Source organism: Thermobia domestica, chromosome 1, assembly GCF_964235325.1.
Source record: "Thermobia domestica chromosome 1, izTheDome1.hap1.1, whole genome shotgun sequence".
NCBI lineage: Eukaryota > Metazoa > Arthropoda > Insecta > Zygentoma > Lepismatidae > Thermobia > Thermobia domestica.
In genome coordinates this window covers 166,504,558-166,527,650 of record NC_137454.1, presented here as the reverse complement: position 1 = coordinate 166,527,650, position 23,093 = coordinate 166,504,558, and the positions used below count along the sequence as shown (strand labels likewise).

General features: G+C 35.6%; 1 protein-coding gene across 6 annotated transcripts in view; it reads left to right on the top strand.

Annotated features, from left to right (window-relative positions):
• Window positions 1-23,093, top strand: part of Oat (Ornithine aminotransferase precursor) — a 173,155-nt gene that overhangs the window by 106,702 nt on the left and 43,360 nt on the right. For all 6 annotated transcript variants that reach the window (XM_081766073.1, XM_081766082.1, XM_081766044.1 and 3 more), the window contains exon 5: window positions 8,080-8,331. In XM_081766073.1, coding sequence (XP_081622199.1) covers window positions 8,080-8,331 — 252 coding nt within the window. The remainder of the gene's footprint in view (window positions 1-8,079; window positions 8,332-23,093) is intronic.

Here is a 23,093-nt window from a genome sequence, read left to right as displayed (position 1 = left end):
CATGAATAAAACCTACTTTAGATTTATAATAAGGGATAAGAAATCTTAAACATCTGAGAGGTTATTTGGTTCACACAGTTACAGTTAAGAAATTGATAAGAGAATAAGATAGATTGGGCTAGAGCCTAAGTTAGGATAAAGCGGGAAGTATAAAACATATTTTTGTAATGAAGGTCTTGATTCTGAGCGAAAACAGCTAGTTGACCTTTGACCTCGAGTTAGACCGGTTTGCGATCACTTCTTAAGATTGAGACCGAGATCAGTCGAATTAGCACCCTCAAGTTGCAGTTATTCATTTTTTTTTTTTTTTTTTTTTAAAAAAAGAAGGGGCCATGGCTACAAAACTTTTAATTTATTTAGATTACCTATGGATAGAAATAAGTTTTTTCTAGCCCGTTCTTATGTAACAGGGGGGTTATGAAGGACGGGACCTACAGTTTAAAGTGGGTTACAAACCGTTACTCGGTTTGAATCGGAGAGAAATTGTCCTCTAGCTGGGCTCAAACCTGGGACCCCTGCCTGATTACAAAAGTGACAATTCTACAGACTCATCCACGGAGAACACCTGATAAAGATATATTGTACTGATCTTGCATGTACTGTACTTGTGAATATTTTAAGAATCACTTTACAAGAAGAGAAAAAAGAACTGCACAAGTGAAATCAGTACAAGGTACAGAAAATATACTTTATTCCTCCAAGTTAGCTCAGAGTCAAAAATTTAGCGACCTAATTTAATTTGCATATAAATATAAAAAGTGAATAAAGATATGAATCAATTGAGTTCACTCTGGTTCTGAACCATTTATATTATTTTATTGGTTTAAATCAATTGTTTGTTTAACATACACATACAAATTCCATGAACTTCAATAGGAAAATAATTTTGGATCTTTGGATAATTTTAGCTCCAGTCGAGCTAAAACTCGACTCGACTCGAAACTCGAGTCAAGTTTAGAGTCGAGTCAAAGGTAATTTTCTCGAGTGGAGTTCCGAGCCGAGTCGCTGTTTTTGACGTCGAGTTTCGAGTGAGTCGAGTTTGATAAATGGCTCGCTCGTTCAGCTCGTTTTGAAATAATGGTCTGATTAGACTGGAAAGCGAAAGCCATGAGAAATGTAAGCAGTAGTGTGGAATGCTTTTAGTGTTGCTCACGACAAGGAACACTATTCGCATCTCGTCTCGTCTCGATAACAAGATGACGAGACGAGAGCTACCGACTCGGCTCAGATGAGTCACCAACTCAGCTGAGATGAGCCATCGGCTCGAGCCAGCACCGTTGAAACGAGTTCATCGCCTCGGTTCGACTCGGCTCAACTGAGCCGATTGCTCGAGTTAGCTCGGTTGGGTGAGCTGTTGGCTTGGCTCACTTCTCGGTTCGGCTCGATAGTGAATGAGCTATGAACCAAGCCGCTCGAGCCACTGACAACCCTAGACCCGAGCCGAGCAGTTTTGAACATGTTTGACCGGTGCCCTATAACTTTTAACAATTTTTGGCTCGAGCCTGAATACTTGCTTCTCCGGAACTCAAACCCAGATCCTCGTGAACAATGTCCTTGCCTCCTGAAGACTTCTCGGCGACCGAGATCGGAAGTCAACTAGTTTTTATTATACAGGTACACCCCACCTACTTTCTTGGCTATACTGATGTTATAATAATAATAATAATAATAATAATAATAATAATAATAATAATAATAATAATAATAATAATAATAATAATAATAATAATAAAAGAAGAAGTAGTAGTAGTAGTAGTATCATTGACCTATTATCTATGTTGGATACTTAAAAATAGTAATTGAAACTACACACGACTCGCCTCGACTCGACTCGAAACTCGACCTGAATTCGAGTCGAGTTGGAGAAAAATTTTCGAGCCAAGAACTCGAGCCGGGCTCAAAAATGTCTGCTTCGAGTCGAGTCGAGTTTCAAAGAAAACTCACTCGTATCCATCCCTACAGTGGAATAGGTATGAAGTTCGTGACCCGAGGTCTCGCTATGTATGTTCACAGGGTGTTCGAAAACGACATCAAATTACTTAGGGAAATTAGTCCTTACACGAGAATATAAAATGAAAGTTACGGGTCACCGTACTAAAAACATTCTCGTTTAAATTTCGTAGGTTAAATCATATTATGTTGCTGTCAAATACAACAAAACTTTAAGGCGTTTTCGGAAAACTCCAAAATATTGCTTGAGTTGTTGCTTTCTTGTACCGTTACGACCAATTTTCTGTGGACAATATATCTGAAATAACTCAACTGTGCACCAAGGTTGGTCTATAGGCTTTTTCATGTTTTCGTCCGAGGATTCACATCCCGAAGTTATTTCCTGACACCATGTGTATATATTATATTTGCTTATTTTCGAGTAACAAGATCTAGAAATGTTCGAGGCCCTAGTTCCACTTATATTTATTACCATAATGAAAACTTTAAAAAATTGTTCACGTAGTCTAAATTATAGTGACATTACTATGTCCGTTCTTCATTAGCTTGGTTGGTTTGGTGGGTTTAGAGTTTAGTGTCCCTTTCTGTACCGATGTTATAAGAGACGTGAGCCTTCAGTGGAATCCGAGTCCTTAGTGATCTGTTGATATTTCAAGGCTCTTCCGCCGGGTATCGAACCCGAGATCTGTGATCCAAAGGTGCGCGAGCTAGCCACTAGACAGACGAACGGGAAGGGTTATTGTATTTTTTAGAATGTTACCTATGTATGTTTATTCACGGGAAAGTTGGTTCATCGGGTTCAGTCCATCGTTTCAATCTGTTGAATTTAGCTTGAAGCAAAGTTGATTTTTTTTTTTATTACATCCAGAAAAATATGTGTTGAATAGCTAATGTTGCCAGAAAGTAGAAGAACTACCTGTCACGAATTTCAAATCCCAGTTACTAGAGGAAATTCTGTAGCTTGTATCCATGCAAACGTCTCATACAAACTTAGTGCTGCAAAGGAAAGCTAAATTTCAACCATGATCTGTATCAAATTGTTGATCCTCCTCTTCAAAGTATATACTCTCCCCTATTTTCTACTGTTGAGGGAGTGTTATTACAGAGTTGGAACGTACTAATATGAAATTAGTGGTTAGCAATAATTATCTAACTAGAGTTACTAGTAATGAAGAAATTGGCGTTCTCTACTTGATCTTTGCTTTCGCAGTATACATCATACAGCATGAAATCGCAAGAAGCAAATATTTCAAATTGTCTTGGAAGCAAATATTCTTTCTTTGTAACATTTACAGAAAATCTATCCGCTCTGCAGAAACGGAGGAAAGAAATGTGATGAGGGTGGCACCCCGCGGCGTTCTACCACACCCATTGGAAAATGACTTAAGAGGGGGAGGGAAATACCTGCCTGTCAGCAGGACATCTGTTCGCGAAGATCGCATTGGAACAAACAACCTTCAATATATAGTACATTACAATGTTACTTTAAAAAGTTCATTACTCTTGATCTACGTCATTAAGCGTGAAATTGAAACAACCATTTCATTTTTATTGCTTTTCTGTATACATATGAAAAATTTTAAGTTGTTGCGTACCATATTTCGTTAGATATTCATGAAGTAAAGTTTACATGTTATCTTATGGGGACTGAGAAACCAGTGGCAAAAGGTATAACATCCCCTTAACAGGAAACATTTTTTTAATATGAGACATGTAACAACTGATAGATCCAATAAGGCTAAACAAGATGATATTGGTCAGTGTTAATGTTCATGCGTAGTTTTCGAGAAAAAACAGAAAAATGTCCCAAAATTTGTAAACCAAAAACTGAATGCAATAAAGCCCAGTATTTTTTTTTTTTTTAAGTACGTCACCTATTAAGGTGAAATTGATACTAAAATATCATCAATCTTTTTAATATGCCACTAGAAAGATATCGCTGCATGTTCATCGCGCGCGTAATGGAACAAAAGGAGAATGGGGAAAGTCGGAAGGTGGGATTTTTTTTTTCTGCTTCTCGCGAGAGAATCACTGAGTCATTCTTTCAGAGGCGACAGACCTCCAAAGTAGGTTTCTCGGTGCTACGTTCATATGGATAACAAATTATTATGAAGGAAAATAGAAAATACTTTCTTAATTATTTTGATTTCGTAGCTCAATAACGCATGACGTATGAGTACGTTTTTCTGTCTTTCTTTTTCCGAGCATTTAAGAAATGAATGAATATTCTTGAATTGCATTTTAAATTGATTTACCTCATTGACGTTACTGTAAAGAATGCATACGAAGCCACATACAAAAGTTTAAATGCTGCACTTGTAATTAAAATAAATAGACAATATCAAATTGCCGAAAATATACAGTTTCAAATTTTACAAAGAAATAGGCTACATAAACACGAATTTATCTTGTTCTGACTAGTCTAAGGATCAGAATTATCGTGGTTTTCAGTCAATTTTCCAGTCATTTAGGGTAAGTTGACGGCGAGGAATACTCACAAACATTCAGAAAATTTGGTCCCCACTAGAATTGCAGAACTCCATGCATATTTTGGAGCTTCGTCGTGAGTATATGATTAGCGAAAGTGTCTTCGGCATGAGATACCAGGGTTTGATTCCCGGGAGAAATACGGCTGATTCAGAGTTTACGTTAAACAGTAGGTCTTCGTCTCAGTGCTGGAAAGGAATGGTCATTTGCTTTAGTAACGATTGAAATCGAATGAATACTTGAATATCAATGGATCATGTAAGTATTATCTTGTTTCAATTTTACAAGTTACTACATATTTAAATATATGAGGAAACGAAGCTAGTTAACTTTTCACCATTACTTAGTTTCTTTGTATCAGTTTCTAATGTACACTGTTAATAAGTATGTATGTTAATGAGTATTTAACGGATGATTTTCAGAGAACCGATTAAGAAATGCAATGCCCTTCCTGGTGATCTATGGTTAGCGTGTGCTTCTATGGTTCACTTGATCCGGGCGTTGATTCCCGGTGGGAGAGCGCAAATATTTAATTTCACAATCATTTATTTTCATTAAGAATTTCTCACTGAAAAAGTAAACTGAACAGTGTTGGCAACAAAATTGTTTTCCACTTCTTGAATTCCTTGTCCTGGGAATGTATTTAACATTAAGTTCAATAATTCTGTGCATAAGACATATACTGGATACATGATTATACAGTACCAAATTCGTTCTTGATTTTTCTGTAATATTTGCACTTCATATCAGAATGTAAAGAATGCCTTCAAAGTGAAAAATTTGTACAGAACCCCAGAGCCGGGTGATGTTACTAGTTTTACTGACACTACTGATGTGACATCTGGGATATACCTCAGTATCAGTTTCATTTAATAAGTGGCATGGATATCGTACAGTATCAGTTTTCAGGTGTACAAAAAACTTCTTGTCGGAAACTACGCATGAGGATTAGTACTCAGCCATTTCCTTTTCTTCAGCTCAATGAGATTATCGCGATTGGTATGTCTCATATATATATATATTGAAATTGATAGCCATATATATATTGAAATTGATCTCATATATATGATTAGCCTCGTGCTAAGGGTTTGACTAACATGCGATTACCTTCCGTTTAGAAAGTGATTCATATTAAGAAAAGCCAGCCATAATTTTTCAGCAGGGCTGTCCAAACACATTAGGAAAATAAAATAAAAGTAAAGCTAGAAATTAATATTTCGGTGGAAACCGAACAAATGAGCGGATAGAAGACTTTGGTTGATTTCCACTGACATACTAAGTTCTAGCGTTATATTTATTTAATATCTTTACTTACCTAGTTTTCTCTTAGTGTGTTTGGGTAATCTTGCGAGAAGTCGTGACTGGCCTTTTTTGATATAAATCGTGTTTCTAAACCGTGTTTGACGTTTTAGTCAAACTCTTAGTACAACGCTATCACGCTTAATACAGTCTCTGAATACGACTGACGGTGTTTATAGAATACCACTATGTGTCTAATTAACTCGTAGCTAAATAATCAGCGGTCTTACCTATGGTGTAGAAGACGTCCACAAAGCCTTAGTTATGAAAAACATGTAAAATTACAAACGAAAAATGAGTACCGCCCGTTATATTCAATCACGTGAAATATATTTTATTTATGTATTTATCTCACTGGTATGTGGAAAAGACAGGAAATTGGAGCTTGATCACTTAGTCAAGGTATCGTCTCAATATTCGTCTGAAGTGAGTGGATGCTAGGAAATATATTAGTTCAAATGACTGACAATAGTTCGCTAGGCTGTCGGCTAAAGAAGACAATTTAACCCATCCCACTCGGTATACGAAACAATCATACGAAGAAAAAAGAAAATTACAGATAAAATACTAAAACACATTCTGTCCCTTTATAAACATTGTATTATGTAGTATAGTCGTACTACCTTAAGTAACGTATTCAGGATTTTTATTTCGTGTCATATTTCCACAAATATTTCATTATTACTCTCGCGCCTTTTCACTATGCTCGTTAAATTTATTTATGTATTTTTTTTTTTTTAATTTAATGTCCCACGATTGTTCAACGAGGGTAGAGGGGACGGTGATGATGATAATGAATAAAATAGTGGAATGAAGGAAGTGGGAGGAAATGAGATAACTCTGAAAAAACCCACTCACACGATGATTGTCCACCACAAAGCCACTTTCCGCGAGCTGGGATCGAACTAGGGACACGCATGAGAGCTCTAAATTTATCTTGTATAAATTTATTTTTTTTTTATTTATTTTTTTAAATCGAATTCAACAAATACTATAAATATGCAAAATAGTGAGGAAGCCACTTTAATTTCAGTTGATTGGTAGTTTAACGTAATTTTTCAGCAGTGTGGAACAACTTAAACTAAGATCCGAACAACATGCGTTCCTATCAAGAAAGCCATGATGGCTCAGTAGTAAAGCGTTCACTTATGGTGCATGGGGTCCCTGGTTCCATCCCAGCTGGCGCCAAGTGAACTTTGTGGTGGACAAACAGCATGTGCGTATGTTTCCTCGGGGTTCTCCCGTTTTCTCCCACTTTCTTCAATCCACCATTTGTAGCGGCAATCTTGACTGCAGGTAAACCACTACTTATGGAAAGGTTCGTTTTCTTCCCCTTGATGCGGAACAATTGGGCAAGTAATGTTTTCAAGAGAAATATTATGATTTTTCTCAACATTAACAATTTATTGTATAAGTTTATCAACATGAAACTAAATTTAACAACAACGAAATAAAGGTGCGTACACAAATATTAACATCCAAACCAGATTTAACCTTTCCCGTTTTTCACTGGTAGTACGGAAGTTTGCAACATTATCATTCTACTTCCCAATTAGCTAAATGCAATTTTACAGGTTCTATAATTTAGACGATTTCTCATATATCAAAATTTACTACTAAACTGAATTTCATTTTCAAATGTTTAACATTAAATGGTTAAATATAATGATCAGACACATACTACTCACCAAGAATTTGCAGTAGTTGGCCAAAAGAGGGAAAAATAATAGGATAAAATTTAGTACTTAGAAATTCACGCCGAGCAATATCTTCTTGTTCACTTTACATATATATATTTATATTTTACTTCCATCCATCTTACGTATAGGAGCACGATAAGCCAAAATTATTCCGAAAATTATACTTCACTTAATTTCAATTTGACGAATAGAATTTTTATTCTCCTAATCCTGCTTACCTTACGTTTCACTCTAATGGAAAAGTAATAGTTACGGATAGATTACACAAGATAGATGGTGTTTCAATCACTTAAAACAAACGAATATCAGAACCCTGACATTGACCTAGTAATGCAATGTTTCCATCCTCAAGTGTGTATAACAGATCAGCTGTTCGGAAATGTCCAAAGTTCTTCAGTTTTTTTTTTTTTTTTTTTTTTTTTTTTTTTACATTTCATTCATTTCTCATCATCACCGTCTCCTTTATCCTAGACGGCATAACAGTGGGACGTTAAACTCAAGGATTTCATTTCAGTTTTGGATCCCTATCAAAAATCAAACTCGCGTTGAAAAGTGCGTGCAATAACCATATGACGACGTAGCTCCTTGTACTTTTAATAACACTAATTATTGTACTTTAAAACGATAATTGTTTTCATTGCAGAAAGAAGCAAAGAATAAATGTGTCGCAGCATTCATGGTTGAACCGATACAAGGTGAAGCAGGAGTGGTTGTACCTGATGATGGATACCTGAAGGGAGTCCGAGAAATTTGTACGAAAAATAATGTCCTGTTTATAGCTGATGAAGTTCAGACAGGTCTTGGACGAACTGGGAAGATGCTTGCAGTTGACCATGAATGCGTAAGGCCAGATATAGTTATTCTTGGCAAGGCTTTATCAGGAGGAGTATATCCAGTAAGTATTCTTTGAACGTACGGCAATTATTCAATTAAATTCTCATTGGAAAAGCATTCTTATAGAAATTAGGGGAAGTTCTTACCTTAATAGCTTTCCTTTTCTCTACCTCTAAATATCCAAAATCTCAAAACAGTTGATGTTGTGTCATTAGGAGCAAACACATTAAAAGATATGCTTATTTATTTATTTGACACCTATAACAGGACTTGTCCCCATTATGATAGGTTTATACCATATGTGTATACTGGGTGATTCAGGAGGAATGCCATATAATTTGTGAGGGGATTCTACATGTGAAAATAAACCGAAACAGACCTATGAACATGTATTCGATTTTCGATCGTTACAGAACTGGAGCAGGTTGAAGATTACACACATCCATGAACAATTATGAAGACAAATGAATATTCCTTACCGAAATGCTGTGTAGGCGATGTGGTGGACAGAATAATGGTGGGACAGATGACTGATCCATCCTAAACACTCACCTAAAGCGTTACTTATTTGGGCGCGATTAAATAAAGAGCCTTTTCTGTTCGCTCAAAACAGTAGCTTGTTAATAGTCAAATTCAAAACACAGGAATATGTAATTGAGAACTTGGAGGGTATTATATCACTGTCACTAAGCTATTAACATTTCAGATTTTTAAAAAACAAAGTACAAAATTCCTTTATTTTGAATGAAATACGGCGTGTATATTATACTCGTAAACAAACTAAAGAATCAATTACTGCGTAGTAATTGTGGTTCAGTGGTCAAGGCGCTTGACCAATAATCCGAAGGTAATCAATTCTTATCCACGAACGACCAGTACATTTTTTTACTTTAGAAATTTCGGTGGCGATTGATCAGCGATGACACATGTTCTAATATCTTCAGATATTTGAATACTCGGATGTTTCAATACTTGAACTATCAAATCTTTAGGAATAACAATAGTAATAATAATAAACTAATAATAATAATAATTTATTATCACTCAGGGCATAACATTACAACCAGAAACGTGATATTTGGCAAGAATATTTCGGTTTTCTTTAGTGTTGTCCACGAAAAGAGAAACTTCTCATCTCGTTTCTAAAACAAAACAAAGAAAATTGAGACGAGAATTAACATTTTACATTCGAGACGGGACAAGGCTAACTCAAATTATCATCTCGCTTTGGAGATGAGAATTGAAACGAGACGAAAAGTATCGTAAACATTTCTCGTTTTTTCTCGATTCTCGGAATAGTGTATGTCCATTCTTTGAGTAACAATTGCTTTTTAGACTGAATCTTATACGCTTTCGGAGCTCATAGATTTATTATGTTCTGTGTACGTAATAGCAAAGCTATTATAATTACTTCTGCATATACTAAAAGTTAGTTTATTATATGCCTTACTGTTCAGCGATATTCAGTTATTTTTATTGCAGTTATTTTCCTTAAAACGAACAGTAGAATACCTTGCACATGAAACTATAGTGGAAGGCTTTCGTTCAAAATTTTCGTAGTTCCAGAGGTGTGACCTGAGGTCAGGACAAACTCCCGAAATCCCGACTTATCTGTAAGTTTTGTCTAATTTTAAAAATACATAGTAAGACGCTTTCTTTGGATAAAAGACTTTGGATTATGTACGCGTTATATTGATATTTTAACAAAATATACATACGAATATAAAAAAGAATAGTTCCTATTTACAAATTTTGGTTGAACGGATATATGGAACGTGTTGGAAATGGCGAACGAAAATATTATTATTTCTAGCAGTAGGAGTAGTAGTGGAGGACGTTCGGAATAATTGCTAGGAAACATTTATGACCCATACTAGGCCCTAAGCATGATACTTATGTATTCATGAATTTTTTGCTAACCATGTTACGTTCTCCTACACATCAAATCAAGGTTGTAGACAGACATGTGGCGTCATATTGCTAGTACAATATTTCCTCTGCGAAGAAAGCCGTTTCCACTCTAACTTGTAAGACCGAAAGAAATTGAGTACTTTTCATTTCATTACACATCAGAAGTATAAATATTGTAGTTTGGGAAAAACAACTTGTAATGTACCATTACAGTTGAAAGTAATGGCAATTTTTTTTTACACACCCTGTACCTAGTAATTTTTTTTTTATTCAATTTCGGTTTAGCTACACAATTTATTTACTCCCTTTACTTCGAATTAAATATAATGAATCGAAAGGTTTCATTAATAACCATATTTCCCACTGTATAATATATTTATTTACATTTTGATTAAGTGTAAATCCCATTTTCTGATATATAAGTTGAAAAGTTTCCAGGTTTACCACTCTGACGTCATACCGAAACATAGTTCTGTCATTGGATATAAATTTTCTTAATTTCAGACCAATGTAGAATTTAGTCAGGTACCTAATCTTTCCCTCACCCCCTCTCACTAGTCCATAGTCGCTTTCAGATCCGGTTATATCTGGATTTGCCAAATTTCTATTTGCTTTGTAATTTCCGCGGCTAAAGTTTTCGTTCTGATTGGAGGAATTCTCCTACCTCTGGCTTTTTCGGCGCAATATTATCAGAATAATAGAAGACACCTTACGAGACGCAGCTTATATTTTCGCCTACCTATCTGCGTTAAAAGGACTAGGATTTTAATAGAATTCAGGTAAAAAATATGATTTAATTTCATAATTGAACACTGAAGGCTGTGTAGGAGCCCCCAAAACAGTGAAAAAAGCTACATTTTCCGTAAAGAAACAATAAGTTAGTGAAGCATCCAGTTCTGTTTTTCTAGGAAGCCATGTTTGCTGCCCAGCTATAATAGCAGAAGTGAAAGAGTGACTTTATTTTTTTTTGTTATTCCAAATTCAATTAGGGATTAGGGACATTACGACCTGATTAGTGCATGTTGGTCGTGTATACAGTAAATGTGATTTATCATTATTTATTTCGTAATTGCATGTATGTAGTAGGTTTCATAGTTGCAATGTTAACTTTCTGAATGGCAGCTTAAGCTAACAAAAAGGGGCTCCTATCCCCTTTTCTGAATTAAACCAGTTCTAGCGGGGGAATGGGTTAGTTATTGTTCGTTTTAGGGCCTTTTCCCCTTTCAGGGGAAGGGTCCCTCCATAAACCTCGTTAAGGTGCCCCCAGGGCATCAATTTTTTGGCAATCATTATGTAAACAATTGGTCAGGTCAATTAGACCTAGTGTTACCTTTCTCATTTGTGACCCCCCCTTTAAATTAAATAGAGCCGACTGTATATATCGACGAGGGAGTAATGTATTTTAAATCTAATGTGTTAGGTTATTTTCGTCAACATGCATGTAACTAAATGGTGCATGTTTAGTTTAGTTAGTTGTCTTTATGTATAGTACTAACAGTGGTGTATGTAGTTAGTAGTTTTGTGTGAGTGTGTGAATTTTCGATTTGGACAGTGTATAAATATGCTTTAATTTAGTACCATTTTGCTAACATAAATAAACCAGAGTAAATATTAAATTTCTGATTAATGAGTACAAGTATACATTTCAGTACACGGTAAATTATGCCTCCACTACAGCGCTATAGCGTCAGTTTTCGGTAGTCAATTGTTTGTTGACAGTACGACATCGCATGACTTAGTGATTTAGATTGTTTGATTTTGGACAGTTATTCTCAAATTACTTCCCGTGGACATGGTTTTCGGTTCGGATGAGTATACCTTCGTATAAAATAGCATGAGATCTTACTGTACTGAAAATTTCAGCTCGCTAGGTCCAGTAGTTAATGAATAATCCGCTGAAATAAAGAACACCTATTTTCTTAATAGAAGTAAAGCCCATATGCTGTTACTGTTTGTTTGAAAATGTAGTATTAAATTCTCTCTTTTCCCGTGGCTGTAGAAAATTCCATTGTTGCTTCAGTTTTATCAACAAATCAGAAATAGATTAATCGTTGACAATTTAACTTTCCGTAAATCCATGTATGATTTTTTTTTAAAAAAACCTGCAAGGTAAATACAATTTGGGTGCTTCGAAATAAAGAGTACGTGGTTCGATGAATGTGATCGTGTGGTGGTTTGAGCGTGATAGATTGTGATAGTTATATATATATATATTTATTACTGCGTAATGTAAATATGTGTATGGCCTGCGTGTAAAATGTACGAAATAGGGTGTTTATAAAATATTACTTCGTGCGAAAATTAGTAGATAATGAATGAATGTAATGATATGTTAATAATATGATATATAATATGAATGAAATGATGACCCCTATATTTAAATGGATAGGCCTAGTGAATTTTATATAGTGAAAATATGAATATGTTTACGAAGAGGGAAAAAAAAAAAAAAAAATCTCTCGCGTTTTGACTTCCACACCAGTGGATTCATCCAACCGAGTTTGCTACTTGGATAGTAAATTATAGTTGGGAATTGTGTGTTACTTTGCATTTATGTACCTCATGATAATAGCCCCGGAATCTTAAAACTTTCAATAGATAGGGTAGCATCATGTGGGAATTACTTCTAAAGGTTGACAGAAATGATAATTAAGAAAACCAACTGCTATATTCTGTGATCATCGAAAAGTACAGGTTTCGGTCATTTGTACCTTTAGCATTCATTGCCTCTCCGAGATTTTTTTTTTTGTTGCTTACCTTATTTATTTATTGTGCAGTGTTCATATAACTCAGTTCGGACTATCCGATTAAATTAACTGCTACTAAATTAATATTCATGGAGAGCGTACCCGGACGTCGACCCCTAGTCCCTTTAAGTATTTTCATTTCTTTTCTTAGTTTAATTAGATGAGGGAAATTAACGACATCCCAGACCGTGGCGTGTCTGCGTAGGGTAGCTATCGGTGAAATTTGGCAATAGAAGTCACCGATCCAAAATTCAGTTTATTTAATTTTTTTTATTTTGGCAAATTCTCGTTAGGGATATCTTAGCTATTACTCTAATTTCATCCCTATTCTGGAATCTTCTAGTTTCCAAGAGGTCGGATGATTTTTTTTTTTTTTTTTCTTGAAATTCTAAATTAGCGCCTTCTCTAACCTTCCGGACGATTTCCGGGAACCTGCTGGTTTGGGCCGGATACGGGGATCGGATTTCAATCTTACAACCAAATACTTGTGGGATTGGGATCTGATGGACACAGAACTTGCATCCTTGGCAGCAGGGCGTTCCTTGAGTCTACGTATTTGAGTAGACCACCCTTTTGGCATGTTAAGAATATTTTGGCTATGGATTTGTTGAGATAGAAATTCGACTTTTGTCTTTGTAGCGTTAGTTATTTCTCACTTAAGTCTTTGGCGCCACTATTCCTCGTCTTCCTTCTTCTCTATATCTCTCTGTCTTCATTACTTCGAGATTTTTTTTTTTATTTTTTCAACCTTCCCCCCCCCCCCCCCGATTTCTGAAACTCATGAAAATGTACAATATTCCATATCACTTATTTCGATCGTATGTACTAACTGAGACATCGAGGGATGCAATTCGTGGAGGTATTGCAGCACAACTCAGGACCATTTTCGCGATATTCAATCCACCACGGGAGAAATTGACGAGAAGGTAAACGATGCTTTCAGATTCCTAGAAACCTTTGTTATTCATTGATCATACAAATTATATCCATTGACAACTGATTACTGGTTTTTATTTCTATTGATTGGTCATATAGTGTGTATGTATTAGTAGTCTGGGCCCACTAGTTTCCAATAACATTGATTTTTTTATATACATCTATATATGTGCTTACATAGTTGTAAAAGTTACGTGCCTGCTCATTTTGTTGCATTTCCACCTCTTATGTCAACTATTTTTTATATATCTACGCGGATCTTTAGTAAATTGAAAATGATTATTGATTATCGGGTTTATACATATAAATTACAATGTTGCAACCTTATGAAAAAAAAAAAGTGAATTTTTGATAGTCATGGTTTTTGTTTTTGTCTTTGAGCCAATAAAATATAAATATTTATAAAATATGAATACTTGTCGAATATGAACGGTTATGTAGAATTTAAACGTCGACGAAATACTACGATGGATATTAAAGTGAAATTTATTGTATTGAATAATATGAATATATATATATATGAGTATGTATGTAATGGGCTCGGTATTTACCCTGGTTTTGTTTAGGTTGCCATAGGTTTTTGACACCCGACCTTTACCAACTATTTGTGACATATAGCGTTACCGCGTATATTGTAATAGATTACATTTTGTTGAGTGGTTACTGATGTCTGTAACTATTAAAGTTGAATATAATGTTAAACACCGCATGTAAGTAAAACGAGTAGCAGGTCGTAAGATAAGTAAAATAACCCTAATCCTCATCCAAATTTATTCGCAAGATCAAAGTGAAATTAATAACCTACGAAACAGTGTGCCCCACCAACGAATCTTCTATCAGTAGACTCTGAAACAAATCCTTCCCCTACGATCAGAAATTTAACTATTCAGTGTCTAGAATCTTTGGACTACAAGATCTATACTATAAAGAAAATTACTGGTCTTAAATTTAATGAAGAGAAATTTAGTTGATAACTTAATGTGAATACCGGAATATGGAAATATGTTCTCAATGTCTGTGACTGGATTCAAAATTTTTTTAACCTTGATAAACTTTGAAATTTTATATTGAGTGCGTCGAGTGACAAAATGAGAAATATAAATATATATGTGATATGAAGCGACTATTTGTCTATAGCTAAAACAAAAACAATTAAACACTCTCATGGACACAAACCACAGTGCAAAAGAGAGTTGGAAAAAGGAGCTATTATCGATGTGAGAACAAAGACTCATAAAATCGTCGAAATGTCTCCTCTTGGGACAGAGACCTAATAAACTGCTATTAAAGTATTTTTTTTTTAGAATGATTAACCAATTATATATATATATTTTTTTTTTAATTTATTTTTTTCTTTCGTTTTCCGCAATGATATATATATATTCATTACACTGAATCCTAAATGTATTGATCTGTGAATCTCCTTATTTTTGTTTTTTTTTTCATTTTTTTTTTGTCAAATTCTCTTTCATGTAATTCAACTTTTAATATATATATAGGAAGAGAAATGTGTTATTTGGTCTTGATAAAATTAGCGAATTTCTATGCATGTTAATGAAACATTCTTTCCATGTATTAAATTTTTCCCTGTTATGTCCAACTAATTTTTCTTCTATTGAAATGTAATAAATGTATATAGTAATGTAGTTAGGTTAGTTTAATTTAACTAAATACAACCCGAAGTATACATTGTCCTGTATGAATGTGTGTGTGAGTGAAATGTAGGTTTAGTATTAAGTGCATCCATTATTTTGACATATATGTGTGATTTATTATAATTAATGGTAGTTATCAATTAAACTCATTGAATGTTAATACTAACTTAAGTTGGCTCTATGAAGGAAGTAAAAAGGACTGAAGTAGCCTGAACGAATGATCAGCATGGGAGAACTGTGAAAGTCAAAATCTTCTACGAATATGTAATACTCTGATTTTTTTTTTTTTTCTTTGTGGTCGATTCTAACATGCCATCAACTTCGTCCTTTATTTTTCAAGTATTGGATATTAGTCTAGAACTTCTGGAAATATTGAATAAACTGTAAACTTAAACTTTCTCATCTATCTCGGATCTAGATCGGGATAATTTGGTAGTTGGGGTTAAATGGATCTAGATCGGGGATGTATGGGTTAACATGTGTCTACCCTTAATCACCTGAATACCAAATATTAACCCAATAGCTATTGGAATTCGATAATTATTCACTTTCTTTACCATATTTTTCAAAATATGCAGTAACAGTTTCCTTTTTATTACCTTCTTACTTTACCTCTTTCCTCTTCTATTTTCCTTTTCCTTTTTTTTTCATCTTCTTCTTCTATATTTTTATTTTTTAATAAAACTGAAAAGGGGGGTCGTGACTGGGAATCCTAGAGATAATAAACACGGTCATGTATTTAGTTATTTTATTTCATTCTCTTTAGAAGTCCGATAAAAAGTTTTTTCGTTTCGATCGAATCTAGTATGTTCAAAATTAAGAAACGGCTAATATATTCCAACGTAATTAGACATAAGCTGATAGCTTCATGAACATCCCCACCAGGGGTGAAGGATTCCCACTTACGACTTATTCTTTTCTTCAAACAGTTTTAGACTGACAAGCAGTGACAGGATTCGTTGTTATGGAAACGTTTGTTTCTATGGCAACGGCCCCTCCCCCCTTTTTACAGTTTTAGAATGGCGACACGTGACAAGATTGTTGCCATGGTAACCATGTTTACTGTGGTAACGGATCTGAAAATGCTTATTGAATAATACCAGTTATCATGCCAATTAGTTTGAATTGGTGAACCGCGACAAGAATGTTTGTCATGGCAACGTTTGTTTCCATGGCAACGGATCTCAGTTTAAATGGCGACCGATAGATTTGAAATTTTTTTTAAGAATGTCAAAGAGTGAGGTTGAAGGCATGTTGAATTGATTACAACATTGAAATTAATACGAGAAATTTTATAGTCAAGTGAAACAAGTAGAGTCGTTGGCTACTTTGTCATTTTTGTTTCCTTTTCTAAGGGGGAAAAAGAGAAGGAGTGTCAAAATTTTTCTAAAATAGAACTAAATGCTAGAAGGGTTTCAAGGAAGGAAAGAGAATGGGAGTCCTTTAATTTATGAATAATACTTGTTTGGATAGCGAATAAGTATCTTATAGTATATGTGTATTTTTGATATATATATCTTGTCTCAAAGCTATGGCAACAAAAAAGGTTGTTGTATCACAGGACGAGTGTGAAGTCACGTGCCCTCAATGCACGTTAGACGAAAAAGAGAAAAGATCTCGCGCCCCGCGGAGACTTATAAGATGTACCGGTTGTGGACTAAAATGGATCCACTTTGCTTGTTCCAATTTAGATGACACTGCTGAAAATGCAGAAAAAGTTCAAACCGGCGAAATAATGAAATATTGTGAGGAGTGTGAAAAGGACCGAGGCCAAATATCTCCAGCGGAGATATCTGACCTCGACGATGAGGAAAAAAATGAAAATCACAGTGATTCTCGGGATCAGACGGCAAACCCGAAGGAAGGAATGTCATCTGGAGGGTCTGACACGTCTGCATTAATTCGCCAGATGATGGAAATGATGCATGAAAAATTTTCTAATATGAACGAAAAATTCACTAACATGGAAGTTAAAATAGAACAGAATGGTGCAGATCTGAGACGTGAGAATGCAGAAATGAGGCGTGAGATAAATGAAAAGTTAGACCAGAATAGTGAAAACTTAAGACGTGAAATAAATGAGAAGTTTGATACCTCGAAACGAGAGACCGACGCTCGATTCGAGGTATTAAACAATAAATTTGACCAGGTTTGTTTAGACTTTGCTTCTTCGATGAGCAAATTGAAAGAGCAAACGTCTACTGAACTAGAGCAGGTTAGATACCGGGCCCAACAGTCTACCGAGCAGCTCAGAGACGAAACAAATAAAAAATTAAACGAAATAGATGTAAGGTTTGAGAGTACGAACAAAAGATTTGGTGACATCGAACAAAAGGTTGAACAGCAGCAGGCTGAAATAAGTAGATTGAATGTTGTAATATCCGACCTATCAATAGAAACTAAACTAGAGTCGGTTGATCAAAGAATTAGTCGAATTCAAACTGAAGTAGACAGTATTAAGGGGAATATTACTAAATTGCAAATCGCCAAGTCTGATATCTCCTATCCTTTTCCTGATGGCGATTCTCCAGGGAAAATTTTCCCAGAAACAAGTAATGTCCTCCCGGGTAAGAGTCAAGTGTTGCCTGATGCACGGGACACAGCAATGTATTGCTCCCCGCATCAGCCAACCTCGAAATCATGGTTGAGTAATTTCGATGTACCGATGCAGTCGAGTGTTGTGACTACAACAGTCACTAGCGTAAATGCTCACTCTACCTTTGGAATGGTACAATCGTACAGCGTGCTGCCAGGAGGGGAAAGGAGATGTGCCGGACCGTCAGTTACTGCAGTGGTGGGTCCTAAATTCGAACCTTACATGGTCAATACTAATTATAAAACCTCTCTTGGTCATATGGGAGCGTTCAGTTCAGTGACCACTCCGTCGGTGGCAAATCCGGTGACAACCCCAACCGCTCAGGATAATGCGTTGATTCCACTAGATTCTTTTCCTGCCCCGTATAGTATGAGCTCTAAAGTTTCCCTCCGGGATATTGAGCGTTTTCCCACTTTCGATGGGAACATTACTAACGGGTTACCTAGAGTTTTTCTGCGAAGATCGCAGCAATATCTAGACATGTACAAACTTACTGATGGAGAACGCCTACAAATAGTTGAAAAATGTTTGATCGCCGCTTCGGGCGCATGGTTTGCCTCGGTTAAATACCAAATCCGGACGTTCGGTGATTTTTTGATTCTTTTCAAAGAAGAATATTGTAATGAGCACATCGAACGACTCCAAAAAAGAAACTTACAATCACTCCGGTATGATCGCTCCAAGTATGGATCCCTCTTGGACTATGCTTGGAAAATTATCGAACTATATTATCAGATAGCTGAACATCCCTCTCAGGCCGAACTGGTAGATATTATAGTTAACGCTCTTCCACCCGATGAGTCCCGGGCCATAGCGTCCCACTTGTGCCAAACGGTGCGAGAAGTCACCTCACGTTTAGCTGCCTTGTGCGGTAAGGAAGTTGGTGGTCCACCAAAACGATACTTCGCCCGACAGGCAAAGATTCTAAAACCGACGAAGACGAAGGTAACGGCAAGTTGCCAGACAGATTTCCTGAGTTATACCCAAGCTGGATCTCGTTATCCTAGTGGGTATGGCTCAGAAAACAACAATAATGGCCGGCGACTGTTTAGGAATCGGCCCATGTTCAACAATCGCCGGAGTTATCGTCCCTATGACCGTACCAACATGGCATCGAACCCGGATAGGGGCGATAACACCAGGAGGAATTTTAACAGGACGTACGGAAGAAGGGAGAACGGTAATAGTCAGGGCAATAATAATAACAATAATAGTAACAATAATGTAAATCGACCCCAGAATTCAATCCATTCGCAAGTGCGTGGTAACGGTGAGCCTAGAACAATATTAAATGGAAGTGATAGTCGAGAAACTGCGGCCTAATGTCATCAGATATACTAGTCGACGGCTGAAGCCTTACGAATTGTCTCTGTCGATTTCTCAGTTAGAACTTCTGTCCGTTCTATTGCTATATGAACACTACTGAAAAAAAAAAAAAAAAAAAGTATCGGAACTCACAATTTTCGAAATTTAAAGATTTTCAATTGTACAGAAGATAAACGTAATGAATTACTCGCGCAATACTCCAAGTAGATATAATATACTGTCCTAGTGTGACTGGTAATGTTTGAATGAGATGAATGAGTGTGTTAATTTAACAAGCATCAGTAGTTAGTATTCCCAATTAGCAAAATTTTGTTATTCTAACAAAATTTTGTTAATGGGCCGGGGAAAACTGTAATGTACCATTACAGTTGAAAGTAATGGCAATTTTTTTTTACACACCCTGTACCTAGTAATTTTTTTTTTATTCAATTTCGGTTTAGCTACACAATTTATTTACTCCCTTTACTTCGAATTAAATATAATGAATCGAAAGGTTTCATTAATAACCATATTTCCCACTGTATAATATATTTATTTACATTTTGATTAAGTGTAAATCCCATTTTCTGATATATAAGTTGAAAAGTTTCCAGGTTTACCACTCTGACGTCATACCGAAACATAGTTCTGTCATTGGATATAAATTTTCTTAATTTCAGACCAATGTAGAATTTAGTCAGGTACCTAATCTTTCCCTCACCCCCTCTCACTAGTCCATAGTCGCTTTCAGATCCGGTTATATCTGGATTTGCCAAATTTCTATTTGCTTTGTAATTTCCGCGGCTAAAGTTTTCGTTCTGATTGGAGGAATTCTCCTACCTCTGGCTTTTTCGGCGCAATATTATCAGAATAATAGAAGACACCTTACGAGACGCAGCTTATATTTTCGCCTACCTATCTGCGTTAAAAGGACTAGGATTTTAATAGAATTCAGGTAAAAAATATGATTTAATTTCATAATTGAACACTGAAGGCTGTGTAGGAGCCCCCAAAACAGTGAAAAAAGCTACATTTTCCGTAAAGAAACAATAAGTTAGTGAAGCATCCAGTTCTGTTTTTCTAGGAAGCCATGTTTGCTGCCCAGCTATAATAGCAGAAGTGAAAGAGTGACTTTATTTTTTTTTTGTTATTCCAAATTCAATTAGGGATTAGGGACATTACGACCTGATTAGTGCATGTTGGTCGTGTATACAGTAAATGTGATTTATCATTATTTATTTCGTAATTGCATGTATGTAGTAGGTTTCATAGTTGCAATGTTAACTTTCTGAATGGCAGCTTAAGCTAACAAAAAGGGGCTCCTATCCCCTTTTCTGAATTAAACCAGTTCTAGCGGGGGAATGGGTTAGTTATTGTTCGTTTTAGGGCCTTTTCCCCTTTCAGGGGAAGGGTCCCTCCATAAACCTCGTTAAGGTGCCCCCAGGGCATCAATTTTTTGGCAATCATTATGTAAACAATTGGTCAGGTCAATTAGACCTAGTGTTACCTTTCTCATTTGTGACCCCCCCTTTAAATTAAATAGAGCCGACTGTATATATCGACGAGGGAGTAATGTATTTTAAATCTAATGTGTTAGGTTATTTTCGTCAACATGCATGTAACTAAATGGTGCATGTTTAGTTTAGTTAGTTGTCTTTATGTATAGTACTAACAGTGGTGTATGTAGTTAGTAGTTTTGTGTGAGTGTGTGAATTTTCGATTTGGACAGTGTATAAATATGCTTTAATTTAGTACCATTTTGCTAACATAAATAAACCAGAGTAAATATTAAATTTCTGATTAATGAGTACAAGTATACATTTCAGTACACGGTAAATTATGCCTCCACTACAGCGCTATAGCGTCAGTTTTCGGTAGTCAATTGTTTGTTGACAGTACGACATCGCATGACTTAGTGATTTAGATTGTTTGATTTTGGACAGTTATTCTCAAATTACTTCCCGTGGACATGGTTTTCGGTTCGGATGAGTATACCTTCGTATAAAATAGCATGAGATCTTACTGTACTGAAAATTTCAGCTCGCTAGGTCCAGTAGTTAATGAATAATCCGCTGAAATAAAGAACACCTATTTTCTTAATAGAAGTAAAGCCCATATGCTGTTACTGTTTGTTTGAAAATGTAGTATTAAATTCTCTCTTTTCCCGTGGCTGTAGAAAATTCCATTGTTGCTTCAGTTTTATCAACAAATCAGAAATAGATTAATCGTTGACAATTTAACTTTCCGTAAATCCATGTATGATTTTTTTTTAAAAAAACCTGCAAGGTAAATACAATTTGGGTGCTTCGAAATAAAGAGTACGTGGTTCGATGAATGTGATCGTGTGGTGGTTTGAGCGTGATAGATTGTGATAGTTATATATATATATATTTATTACTGCGTAATGTAAATATGTGTATGGCCTGCGTGTAAAATGTACGAAATAGGGTGTTTATAAAATATTACTTCGTGCGAAAATTAGTAGATAATGAATGAATGTAATGATATGTTAATAATATGATATATAATATGAATGAAATGATGACCCCTATATTTAAATGGATAGGCCTAGTGAATTTTATATAGTGAAAATATGAATATGTTTACGAAGAGGGAAAAAAAAAAAAATCTCTCGCGTTTTGACTTCCACACCAGTGCATTCATCCAACCGAGTTTGCTACTTGGATAGTAAATTATAGTTGGGAATTGTGTGTTACTTTGCATTTATGTACCTCATGATAATAGCCCCGGAATCTTAAAACTTTCAATAGATAGGGTAGCATCATGTGGGAATTACTTCTAAAGGTTGACAGAAATGATAATTAAGAAAACCAACTGCTATATTCTGTGATCATCGAAAAGTACAGGTTTCGGTCATTTGTACCTTTAGCATTCATTGCCTCTCCGAGATTTTTTTTTTGTTGCTTACCTTATTTATTTATTGTGCAGTGTTCATATAACTCAGTTCGGACTATCCGATTAAATTAACTGCTACTAAATTAATATTCATGGAGAGCGTACCCGGACGTCGACCCCTAGTCCCTTTAAGTATTTTCATTTCTTTTCTTAGTTTAATTAGATGAGGGAAATTAACGACATCCCAGACCGTGGCGTGTCTGCGTAGGGTAGCTATCGGTGAAATTTGGCAATAGAAGTCACCGATCCAAAATTCAGTTTATTTAATTTTTTTTATTTTGGCAAATTCTCGTTAGGGATATCTTAGCTATTACTCTAATTTCATCCCTATTCTGGAATCTTCTAGTTTCCAAGAGGTCGGATGATTTTTTTTTTTTTTTCTTGAAATTCTAAATTAGCGCCTTCTCTAACCTTCCGGACGATTTCCGGGAACCTGCTGGTTTGGGCCGGATACGGGGATCGGATTTCAATCTTACAACCAAATACTTGTGGGATTGGGATCTGATGGACACAGAACTTGCATCCTTGGCAGCAGGGCGTTCCTTGAGTCTACGTATTTGAGTAGACCACCCTTTTGGCATGTTAAGAATATTTTGGCTATGGATTTGTTGAGATAGAAATTCGACTTTTGTCTTTGTAGCGTTAGTTATTTCTCACTTAAGTCTTTGGCGCCACTATTCCTCGTCTTCCTTCTTCTCTATATCTCTCTGTCTTCATTACTTCGAGATTTTTTTTTTTATTTTTTCAACCTTCCCCC